General features: G+C 39.8%; 1 protein-coding gene across 3 annotated transcripts in view; it reads left to right on the plus strand.

The window, feature by feature from the left end:
- The first annotated feature begins 8,098 nt into the window (after positions 1–8,098).
- LOC132953894 (potassium voltage-gated channel subfamily C member 1-like) overlaps positions 8,099–13,074 on the plus strand; it is a 72,645-nt gene continuing 67,669 nt past the window's right edge. For 2 of the 3 annotated variants that reach the window (XR_009665677.1, XM_061026249.1), the window contains exon 1: positions 8,099–8,880. Coding sequence is in view for 2 of the 3 variants with exons in the window: in XM_061026249.1 (XP_060882232.1) it covers positions 8,338–8,880 (543 nt within the window). In the remaining variant the exon portion in view is untranslated. The remainder of the gene's footprint in view (positions 8,881–13,074) is intronic. The other variant, XM_061026248.1, reaches the window with a different exon arrangement.

A 13,074-nucleotide genomic window follows, 5' to 3' on the forward strand; every position in this document is an offset into this window, starting at 1 on the left:
GTGTGTGTGTGTGTGTGTGTGTGTGTGTGTGTGTGTGTGTGTGTGTGTGTGTGTGTCTGTTCTTAGTGACGTCGTAGTGCACCTAATACAGCAGAGCACAGTGCTGCAGACTGTTCTCAGCACATTAGCTCTGCACTAGTGAGAGAGAGGGCGAGAGAGAGGACACACATTGGAGATGATAAGGAGAGGTGGAGAGAGAAATGGAGAGAATACCACATGCTAGAGAAAAAGAGAGAAAATGGGAGCGCACTAATGATCTGATGGTCTGCAGTCTTTTTTCCCATTTTGTGGAGCTCAGCAAATATCGCTCTGCTTCTGGACTCTCTCTCTCCCTCTCTCTCTCTCTCTCCTTCTCTTGCCGGTGGAGGGACTCTCTTGGAAAGGAACAGAGAACGAGAGAGGGAAGGGGCAGTGGGCGTAAAACACTCTATCATATCCCTCCTGCTCTGCTCTAATTGAGCCAAGTGTTTTAGTAGATTGAAAGACGGTGTGGAGAGGGAGTAGCGGGAGTAAGTGATGCAGCAGAGAGAGAGAGGACAGATGAGACCTTTGGTAAAGGAGACTCATTTTCATGCAGTACGCAAATCCTAAGTAGAGTGCTGAGATACTGAAACTCAGGTGATTTCACTTTGAGATATTACATGCTTAACTATACAGTTTCTGTGATGGATATTTTATCAATCAACATTTTCCCTAAAAAAGGAACTGTTTTACCCACACAGCAGCTTTAAGTACATTACAGGGTCAGTATCATTTTAATTATCTGTACCTTAAAAGCCCTGTGGTCATGTGTATAAATAATGGTACATGCAAACAACATGGATGCAGCCTATTACATACTTTAACTATACGTACGATAAATTATATAAAAAATTACCAATATTTGAAACAAAAGGCTCTTGATTTAGGACAGAGGTATACGAAAGCAGTCTTTCCCTTTTAGCCAACAAACCTTTTTTTTTAACGTTCAAATCATTTTATCAATACGCGCAAACACTTCACAGACATGAAAGCTACAAAAGGATGTGCCATTTTTGTCAAAATAAATGCTGAGTAAAATTAAGCCAATAGGTGGTAACCCACAGAAATAGTCTATCAATCAACTGAAGCATTGCTTAAATAATCAAGGCAGCAGCTACAGGTACTAAACCAATAACAGCTTTCACATTAACCCAAGTGTAAACACTTTTTGTCTAAATTGAATCACTATTGTTGACCAAATTGATTAGCTAAAGGTCTAGCTAGCTTGCCAATTCAGATAAAGTAAGCAAGCGAGTAAAAAATGTGGAAAACTAAGATTTTCATGTTTTTAGTTAATTTAAAAGGTAATTCTTTAAAACCGTTAAAATAGTTACAATATTGATATTAAAGCCATTTTTAACCTTCCAAATCCGAGCACCTAAACCTAATGTAAGATTTAAAAGTTAAGTAAATTCATATATTTGAGTTAATCCATGTATTTAAATTTAAGTTAAAAATAAGTTAACATTTATACAGTGAACTATTTACATATTTGAGTTTACAAAGTTAATATTGATATACTTACATGTTTTAATGTTTGCAGTAGCACCTAGTAACTGTGACCAAATTATATTGAATCTACTTCTGTGTTTGTCATAATGTTTGCCTTGAGTTTAATAATCCTAACCTCTGATTGGCTAATGACGGGACATGTGATGAGTAACAAGGAAGTGTTGTATTTGTTGTGTAGCAGAACAATGTGGATGACAGTAAAGTTATCCGTCTCCATCCTTCTGTTTCTCTTAACTAGAGTGATCCATCCACCACACATTGGACCCTCACGTTACACTAATGATTTAGACCTTGGTTGTATTGCACTGAGGACCTTTTTTCCTATACTGATTATCTGTCCAAATCTTCCAAATGAAGATGGAACATTGTATAAAAGTGAATATATGCCTCTGGGAACTGATGTTAAGTTTCAGTAATTCCGGTAAGGCCAGCAGTTAGCATTGAACAACTCCAGTCAAGACTTCCTTTTGCAAGCGGCATCACATCTGCAACGTAAACACAGTCATTTCATGGTCCATGACATCTTTGAGTATAGCGCCTGTTCATCTTTGGAGTTTCAGTTCAAAAGTACGAGTTGTACAGTGTCTTCACTCTGGCTCACTTAAGCAGTGTAAGCCTGAAAAATTATGATATTCTTGTGTTTTACTTGCAATTAAAAGGAATCAAGTTTGCGGAAATAACAACATCATGATGCAGACAAAAAATAAATCATGTATCTGTGTTCATATTCTATCCTAAAAAGCGATCAGCCGACATCAGGCATAAATTGTCATCACAGGGTTAAAGTAAAGTTGACCAGTCCACTAGTCGACAAGTCTGTTCAAGCCCTAAACCCTTTTCACACATACGGAAATCTCCTGAAAAACTCCGGAGATTTGGCTACCCGGAGGTTCTTTAGGCTATGTGTGAATGCAAACAGCCGCATTTTTCGCGGGGACTTTACCTGGAGTTTATCCTGTCAGACCCCTAGTATTTTATCTGCAGAAAGTCAGAGTGAGCTGATGTCTGAACGCGGCAGCACTCTGGAGATTTCAATTTGAGCCAATGGAAAGAGAATGATGTTTATATAGTGACCGGCTAAAGTGTCTGCACGCGACCTCTACGATCTCTGTGCTCTAATTAAACGTCTGCATTCTGTTTTCTGTTTGTCAGTATGTTGTTCTCCTCTCTGTAGTGGATGTTGTCATTCCATTGGATTACACATAGCATTGATATAAAGACAAATATTCTCATTATAACGTCGTGTAGAGGACTCTGTTGCTTCGGCTGCTACTTCCGCGTTGTTTATTTACATCACGTCTTACCTCAGGAAATCCCCCGACCCCCCTCCCCTCTGACAGGAAAAGTCCCCCGCTGTGAGGAGCATATGTGAACGGCTAGGTCGGGAGAATCTCCGGAGAAGTCCTCCTGTAAATATCTAGATATTCTCTGGAGTGCATATGTGAAAACGGCTCTACTGTGTGCAGGTTCTACATTTCTCTAGAATCTGTAAATGGAGGTTCGTCCAAACATAATGCTTGGCTGCTTAGCTTAAACATGTTCACTTTAAATTCTACCAAAAACAAAAAGAGGAGACAAGGGAGGGTCATGCCTGCCAAGTCTTTCAAGTGATTCAGCTCAAACGCATCCAGTGACGGTGGTAAAAACCTCTTCTCCTGCAGCCTTCAGGGCTTCTGGGCTCTCTGCCCGTAGTCCTTTCTCTTACATCCAAGAGAAAGCTGCTCACTCTACATTAAAATGAACATAAATAAAACTTAACCATACTTTTACCTAAAATTGTTGTCTTTTCCTAAACCTGTTTTGGTGCACAACACTTGACTCATTTTTGGTGCCTAAACTTAATGCACCAAAACTTTGGAAAGCTGACAACAAAAATCCAGGTTTTTCATAAAAGGAAGTTAAATCAAGGAAACTTAATAATAGGTCACTTAAGCCAAATTGTGATGTAACTTTTTTCAGTTTGACCTTTGGTCTGGAACTCCAGTGTAAAGGATGCAAATCCTGAGTTTGACCCTTCAAACACTGCCAACCGGCCAGCCAATTGGACTTTCTGGCTCTACACTAAAACTAGTTTTTGTGGTGCACAGAAAATACTTAGAAAACATTCATAAATTAATTTCAGGATACAGGATGCAAACAAATAAATTGGAAATTCTTACATTAGTTATTTTCCAATATATTTCTATATCTGTTTTTTTATCCTTATATTTGGCATTTTTGTATTATATTTTTAAAATCTTTTTATACTTAATATATAAATATATATTTATAGCTTGCACTGTGGTTCGGAGAGAACGTTTTTTTTCAATATTTCTGTATGCCCAGCATGTATTGAAAAATTGACAATATGACATTGACTTTTACTACACTGTGATCTGTGCGACACTATTATGACAATTGTTGCTTTTATATTTAGGTTTATCAGTACCACATTATTCATTGTATCACAAGAGTGTAACAAAAGAGTGGAGACACAACGGTAAACAGAGAACATCACAAAGCAGTTTCTGCAGTGCACAGAGATTGCACCACAGCCTATGGTTGTGCTCTGGTCACAGGATATAAGTGTCATCACCCCCTCCTACTCGCGAAGTTGAATTTTCCTTTTGCTTCTTCACATCAGATCACCCTGACTTAAAACACACATTAAAACATTTTTAGAGGGCATGTTGGAAAAAATGTGGGTAAGTTGGAGTTTTAAAAAATTCAGCTGTATGGATTTGTAAAAAATAGCTCACCCCAAAAATTTCAGGAAGTTTTCAGGAGTTTTGTGCATGTGTGAAAGTGCCACAAGACTTACTGGAACAGTTAAGCTGAAAAAAAATGACAGTAGTTCTAGAGATGTCAAATTCCAGAAACAGACCGTGTTTATTTTGGAGATTGTACTTTTTTGCTTTGCTTTTAATATGGATAAACCTAAATGATTATGCCCTCAAACTCCTGTGAGAAGGCAAATATGTTCTTCACTTTTGGTCTGAACCCAACTTAAAAGTTGAGGGTTCAAATTATTTGTTTTTTTGTTCTTCAGGTCGAAACTCACCTCTTTTTGCTGGATTTAGTTTAAAGTATAAATCAGGAGAAGCCGCATTATACCTTGGAAAATATACAAAACAAGTCTCAAATGAGCTCCCTCAGTGTTAATCATTCACTGGGCTTTTACTGGGACCTGCAGAGGACTCCTCTACAACACAAACTGACTTGGTAATCAAACCAGTAGAATAAAGATGAATCCAAATGTATTCATGAAGCACATTTAAAAACAAAGTGCTTTACAATGTAAGATAAAAACACAGACCAATGTAAAATCAGCAGGACATACAAGGAAAATGTGTTAAAACAAAAAAAACAGTTAAATGTTTTTGAATCAGGCCCTCCAGGGCTTTTGGGGGGGGTCTTTATCTAGGGTTGTCAACCGTCTTGCATTAACTGGGACATCCCGTAATTCAAACAAAATTTGTTCATCTCAAGCGAAAGCAGCTTGTCCAGTATATTGCTGTTACTTCTCTCCAATCACTAGAAGACACTTTAACGATCCTAGATCAGGTCTGAGACAGCCATTAGCCCATCAGGCACTGATCATGTCCATCAAGTGTCACCTAACCCCCTAAGCTCGCAACAAAATCACTGAATCCTGTGAAGTTCCATTCATGGACGGTGTTGTTTGGTTGACTTGTGCCGCACAAGTGTGGATTAAAATATGCATAAACCGATCAAATAGAAAATATTTTGCCGCTACAACAAGCAATAGGAAGCAAAGATGGCTTAGTTAAAGGTGGCTGCGACAAAAATGAAAGCCTTTTGCTCTTTATACCATCTGGAATTTTTCAAACAGAGGTGAGCATGACTTAACACAGCAAGCTGCTACAGAGTTGCACAAGAAGGCTAAGCTAGCAAAAGGTACAACAATATCAGCAAGGGGGTTACAGGGGGTCTCAAGATACAGTAAGAGTCAAAAAATATTTGTCTCCTCTATAATAATTTCATCTTGAACACAGTGACAGAATGTGAAACTTTGGTCTTCACTTTCTGTTTAAAAAGATCTAAAATGAAGGTCTGTGGTATAATTTGTCAGTTAAGGAGTATTTCACATCTGTTTCACAGAACTCCTGTAACTGAAACATATTTAGTACCATATTTGGTACTAAAATAGTTGCCAACCCTATCAATTGCTTTAACTCTTAATATGATGAAATGACTTAACAGTGATGTAACAGCAAACAGGACACAGTTGGCCGGTAAAGCGTAAAGACACAGGTGGCTGATACTGACCTTTCTCTTTACCTGAAACTCCTGCATTGCATCAACTAGCAGCAAAAGCTTGCTCTGTTAGAGGATGTCTAATCAACTGAAGAAAGGAATGAGATTTTTCAAATCAAGCATGCTCCGGCATGTGCATGCATGTGCAGTGGAGACATGAGCATTGACTAGAGAGGGAGCGATCAGATTCTGACGGAACACGACATACGGACTGGTGGAATTTTGTAAAGTTTTCCTACCTCATATTTCCTTCTCGTACTAAATTGGGAGGTTGTGGAGGCTGGTGAGACTCCAAATCGCCTTTGTGATTTAAGGCAGATTTTGAGACATGTTGCAAGCCACCTTGCTAACGTGATTTTTCTGAAAGGTAAAAGGTCAACGCCAGAGTCTTGTGAGAATGGAGAAGCTGAGCACGGGATGCTGAGATCCCTGGTAACCAATCAAGGGTTATGCAGACCGATGTCGTTCATACACAAGTTTACTAATGAAAAATCAATTCAAAGAGTTTCTTAATTGCCCTCTTCCCTTGAGTCCCTGTTGAGTGGCAAATAATATACAGCAACATTGTTGTACAGACAATGGCAGTTTAGCAGCTGAACGTTAGCCTACCAAATTGCAGTCAGGGTTGACAACGTTAACACAACTGCATGCTAGTAGGCCACTTTACTGTAATAAAAAATTACAAATGTGTTCTATAAGAAAGAGTTAAAATGGAAGGAGCATGGTGTTGCACCTATAACTAAAAAAAAGGTTCATATTGAGCAGCCAAATCTGATACCAACCAGCCAGTCAGAGTAAGCAATAGCAGAAAGTGTGATCCCACTAGTACGCATTATATAAACCTCTGCCTTGAGGAAATGGGCTACATTTATGGCTAATATGTTGTGTGAACACAGCATTAATCTTTTATACCGACAAGTGTATGAATGGTGTATTGGACTGCATATTGATTACACCTTGTAAGTTCTATTGAACGCTATCATTGTGTTAATTTTATAGAGGTAGTTCTCTGCCAGTTGGCGGCAATATAATTACATTTTTATGTAGGCTAATTACATTACACTGGTGTTGTGGCTAGGCTAACGTTGTTAGCTGGGATAAGCTCTGGTTCGAGCTTTCTGATACAGAATGTATTAAATACTTTTCTGTCTTCAAGGAGATACCAGACAGTTAAACGTTCAATAGCATACATGGAAAAGGGACAATATAAACGTATTCAATCTTTTAATAGGCTACGCCACGTTATTGTCAATAAAGAAAAAAAAGTACACACTTACAGCAGTAAATATCTTAAAGCAAGTCCTATGGTAATAATGTAACTCACACATGAATCATTGTGGTTTGAAGATTGGCCATTCTGCAGTAAAAATATGAGTGCTTACATGGACGGCCTGCCGACTGGCCACCAGCAAATGCAGATGCCGCTGAATTTATTGTGCCATGTCGAACAGGCCTAACAAAGCAGCATTTCCATGTGCTGTGGCACGTGCCAGGTGCCGCCTTTCGATCTCGGAGTCACTCTGTTGACTGACAGCTCCACTATCCTGAACATTTTGAAAGAAATGTTTGGGAAAGAGGACCTGATAACCTTTATCATATTGGTGTTTAGAATTTATCACATCATAAATTCTAACCATAGCTTAACCTATTTTCAACTGGTCAGGTATAATCAACCAGAATAATTATTATAATAAAACTAATAAAATAGCCTATGCCTTTGTGGGTGAGGCTTAAATTAAGGCTATAAGGGAAATCTTACGACTTTTACTATTGGATGAAGCAACGACTGTAGACTTGAAGTTTGAGACATTGTGTTTCTTCTATCTCGGTGTCAGCATTAGTTTTGAACCGCTCAGGTAGAGACACAACATCAGTTTTGGACCTCACTGATGCAGCTGTGTCTGAATAGGAGCAAATCCCTGTCACCATGTTCAACATTTTGCGGACAGTCGAATAGATTTTAAAGCTTTTTTATTTGCTTATTAGTGCGTTGTAGGTACAAGTGCTCTTTTCAAGCCATGCATTTGGGCTTTACCAATGTAAAACAGTCATTCAATCTGTCTTTCCCTTTGCTCCTCTGTTCCATAAATCTTCGGTTTTTGCAGTTCAAGCCCAGAATGCAGCAAATTCAACAGAACCAGAGAGCCGAAACAGCGAAATTTCAATTGATTTGTTCTGCATAAAAGGTCGTGGTAACCTTCATAACATCAAATGATCTAAAACGTAAATTCAAATAGGTAGTTAATAGGATGATCAGTCTTTCAACGGGAAAATCTATTCATAAATTCCGCATCCCACATAGGCTCATTCCCTCTACGCTTTTTCGTCATACACACACTTGCAGACATCTCCTTCACTCTCACACATAAATACGCAGACTCCTCCTTCCTCTCTCCTCCTCCTCCTCATCAGTTGGTCCTGTGACTCCTTGCCGGGACGGTATAACAGCAGTTTACAGAGCGTGGACCGGCGGTGGATGGGGACGGAAAGTAGCCGCAGCAGCAGCAGCAGTCGGGCGCACCGACCGAAGCATGCCCCAGCGCAGCCATGACTTGCTCGGCGTCAGATAGCGAGAAGATCGTGATCAACTGCGGTGGGATCCGACACGAGACCTACCGGAGCACCCTGAAGACGCTGCCGGGGACGCGCTTGTCTTGGCTTACCGAGCCCGACGCCTACAGCAACTTCGACTACAACCCCAAGTGCGACGAGTTCTTTTTCGACCGCCACCCGGCCACCTTCGCTTTCATCCTCAACTATTACCGCACCGGTAAGCTCCACTGCCCCGGTGATGTTTGTGGGCCCCTCTTTGAGGAGGAGCTTGCCTTCTGGGGCATCGATGAAACGGACGTGGAGGCGTGCTGCTGGATGAACTACCGGCAGCATCGCGACGCAGAGGAAGCCCTGGACAGTTTTGAGACCCCCGAGCCAGAAGAACCCTTAGATGACCCGGCACTCACCGGCGGGGCAGATGGTGACCTGAAGCGGCTGTGCATGCAGGAGGATGGCCGCAGGGCGACGTGGTGGCAGGTGTGGCAGCCCAATATGTGGGCGCTGTTCGAAGACCCCTACTCATCCAAATACGCACGGGTAAGTGTATGAGCAGTGGAAAAGTCATTGTCCTTTACCTCCTCGTTTCTTTCTTTCTTTCGTTCTTTCTTTCTTTCTTTCTTTCTTTCTTTCTTTCTTTCTTTCTTTCTTTCTCTAGCGCGCACTCACAAACCGGTTTGGCTATTTTGCCAATACGCATTGCTGTGCGTAAAGTTGCCCGTAAAGTGTTTTGGAAGTGTTGAAAATGTAAATTCCACTGCAGTGATAGATAGATAGATAGATAGATAGTTTATTGCGTCAATATCTTGCTTGTCTCTCTCCCACCTTATTTTTCCTCTCGTCATTTCTGCGAATTACATCATGCACATCAATTTGCTTCTCTTTTCTCAATTTCTCATTTGCTCCTCTTACCTACCTTGCTGAGGCTGCTTCCCTTTTAATTCACACCAATTGATATAGTGTAGCCTAAAGCGGTGGCCACTGCCGATGCCCATTTGTCTCTTTGCCCTTCTCTCCCTCTCTTTTCTTAACAGTCTAAATTGGAGCACCAAATGATTTTTATGGCATCATATTCTTCAGTTTAAACATGATTTGATTAGAAATTGCAGTTCTTGAGAATACATTTTTCTCCACTATGAATTTACATGTGTCGAATTTGTTCCACAGTCCAATAATCAGCTATATGACCAATTAAGTGACGGTGAAAATGCTGGCGGACAGTCGTGTCTCCGTTCATCTGTTGTATTTTGTAATAGCCTTTGATGGATCAAAAATACAAACTGAAGAGACGAATGCTTTATTAGTCACGTTGCTGGATTTTTGCATGTAAGTCTCTCTGTAGCTGAGCAAAGCACTTGAATGCATTACTGTTTGCTCACGATATGTCCTTTCATGTGCTAGCAGGTGAGGGTGAATGCATTTGTATTTGACTGTAGTGTGTTTGCTTCAGAACTAGTTGTTATTAATTAGTCCGTTTTTGTTTGACTTTGCTGTTGCACACATCAAATGAGTTCATAGCAATCACGGATCAAATGTCATTTTAAGCCTATGCTTATAAATATTAGAGCAGGTTTTAATTTAGCTGAGAAAGTAGGCCTATGCACTGCTTAACATTACACGGGTGATTTCTATGAGTAAAAGATCTCTGCACAAAGACCTTGGTGCAGTATCCTGAAGGCAACCGAGGCAAAAGCTTTTTGAAGGAATGCCTTAAAGGGTAAAAAAAAAGCTTAAACCTCAAGTGTTCAGACCTTGTCTTTGCACAGCCCTACACCAAATACACTTGTTCACCCTTCATGTAAAACAGTGGGGAAAAGGCTGTAATGTGAAGTGTTGTAATGTGTCTGTGCACATAAAATGTTTTTGTTTCTTCATGATTTTCCAAAGTGTATTATGGAAGCATTTTGCAAAGCTGCATGTATCAAACAGGTGGACGAAGAATGTCTTGAATTTAAGGTAAAATTTAAAAACATTGGGAGACTGAAAGAAGCCCATGTGGTCTTGCAGGAGGAGGTCATGTTTGAATCTACAATAAATGTGCATATTTAGTGACAAACTATTGTCTTATTTCGCTGTTAGCCCTCAGTAACTTTACTTACTACAAAACAGCATGTCATTTACTGCATTTTTATTTATTTTTGATGATAATTTGACCTCCTCTCTCTCTGTCCATGGTGCTGAAATAGGCATCAGTAAAGAGCCAATGAAAGGTAACAAATGCATATGCATATACAGTATATAGGCATAGACAATGTAGGAAAGCTAATAATAAAGATTGCAGCATAGTAGGTTTATGACCTACACAAGTTTGGACACACAACAGTAACAGTATTATCAATTATTATTATTCAAACTGTAAGCTGTATGTAGGGCACACCTACAGGGGGGTTATTCTTTATTTGGACTTTTTTCCACATTTTAGAATAATAGTAGATATTAAAAACATAAAAATAATACATTTCATTTTTGTTTTGGAAAGAAATGCATTGATACATAGGCATCAACTTCACTATTTCTATTTACATAACACCTGGCAAACGTTGAAGCATAAGCCTTTGGATTAAAATGTCTTTAAGATAATAACATGCATTTCAACCAGGTGTGTCCAAACATTTGTCTGGTATTGTATATCACATATCACTATATCACCTTGATCCCAGACTATGGCTGTATTTGAAGCTTTAAGCTCCATGGGGTTTCTTTTTCCTTCCAGGTGACATTGAGATCCATCAACCATTTCAATGGTTTCTCATATTCACAGCTTTAACATTATTTATGATTACTGGACTCAAATTTTCCCTGCACTTTACTGAATTGTCAGCCATTCTTGCTAAAATAAGATTGTGTGGCTCTACTGTCATCGTGTGTATTCTGGTAGAGTTAAAAAGAGAGTAACTACATACGCATCAAAGTCAAGTCAACTCCAATTGGTCAGGGGAACCTGAACAAGGCCTGTTTGAATGTCAACCTCAAAAGTGATTTACTAGCGTACATGATAATTGTCAGGATCATTTCTGTGGACAAGAGAACCAGTTCTGGGTTTCTTGGAATGCAGCTACCTCAGTTGTGAAACTCAACAATTTAGGGTCTTGGCTATATTGTCACGGTTGAGGAGGGGCCCACAGGATTCAGCTTAATCAACTTTTTTTTGTGATTCAGCTTTTACTTGCCTCCGCCAACCCAATTTCATCATTTTGTCCGCTTGTGCGATCAGTTTCCCATCTCTCACTCGTGTCTTCCTCTTCTCCCTCTGCTTAATTAGCTTCAAAAATCTATGTCCATTTGCAGAGCCAGCGCTGACCTGGATCATTGAGAGTTAGGTGTATTTTTTGTGGACTCTGCCATATACACAGAGACTGCTTATTGACTCTGGAAGAAGAAATTGTCTGCCTTTACACTTTTTAGTATTTTACATTCAAATGACACGATTCTAATGTATGCTTAAAGTGAAATGTCCTTTTCCAGGACTACTACTACATTATGGTGTGGGTTAAATAAATACCCAAAGTTGACTGTTGTGTTGTTTCATTCACCGCCACTACCACAGCCTTAGGTGGACTCTATCAGTCTTTCGACTATGTCCATGAGTTGACTTCCCACATGTTGGCTGGCTAGAGTAGTTTGCTCAGAGTGTCTTTTATTGCCAAATACAGTATGTGTTAACCTTTGAGTAAGTTGAAAGTCGTTGCTTCTCGTGCAGATGCTCAAGGTATCGAGAATACCCTACTTGGCTCACAGGGTTTGTGTACATTTTAGGGTACTACTTTTCGTAGGTATAAGCACAAAGAGTTAATGAATATCCTACATCTGACTTCAGTCATGTGGTTTTCTTGAAGAAAATCAGACTGTGAATGTCCAGTCCTCAGACCGATGACTGAAAACTGCAGCAAACACAGTTGAAATGTGCAGCAACACTGCACTGTAGCTGCTCAATGCAGCTCTGTCTACCTCCAAAGTGAACGAGAGCATTTTTAGAATTGTGCACAGTTAAGCAGCCTTTACATTAAAGGTTTCAGTCATTTTTCATGGGCTTCAAACATTGTATGTTTGTATGTAAAGATTTCCTTTTCAATGTTGTTGTTATTTTGTAATTAATTACATAGTCAAACCTGAAAAGGGAGAGGAAGAGTGGGAGGGGAAGATGTGCAGGAAGGGCCTGGGTTAGAACCTACTGCCGCTTACTTTCAGATGATATCAGCAAGCTTGATAACATGTGTATGTATTTGTGTATTTTTCGGTCATGTTCAGATATACTCATACATGTTCAGCCCCAACAGGAGGTAGAAAACCACTGGTTCAAAGCAAATGCTAAGGGAACAAGCAAAAGGTAAAGATCTACTATTAAGTATGGGTGGAGAGTATCTACACCATTTATGAGGAATGCTAATTTCTTTGTCTTTGTTGCATCTTTTGTTCAGCTCCTGCATCTCTTTAATGGTTAAAACTCAACAAGGTCATAAACAAATTGACAGCCAAACAACTTATTGAAAAACAGAAGGGTGTTGACAGTAAAAAAAAAAAAAAGGCCAAATTTAATACCAGGGTTGTGTCATGGTGGGGGGATGGGGGAGAATCCGTGTGACAGCTGAGGTGACTTTGAAAGTGTTGCAGTCAATAGTTTCTGTGCCAGCGCGTTGACATAAAGATAGGTTGCAAAGTATGGAGGGGGCAGCCAGCACAGCAGTAGCACTCAGGTTGGCCGGGGTCATGCGGCCGGCTTGGTTTTAAGATGAT

Source organism: Labrus mixtus, chromosome 20, assembly GCF_963584025.1.
Source record: "Labrus mixtus chromosome 20, fLabMix1.1, whole genome shotgun sequence".
NCBI lineage: Eukaryota > Metazoa > Chordata > Actinopteri > Labriformes > Labridae > Labrus > Labrus mixtus.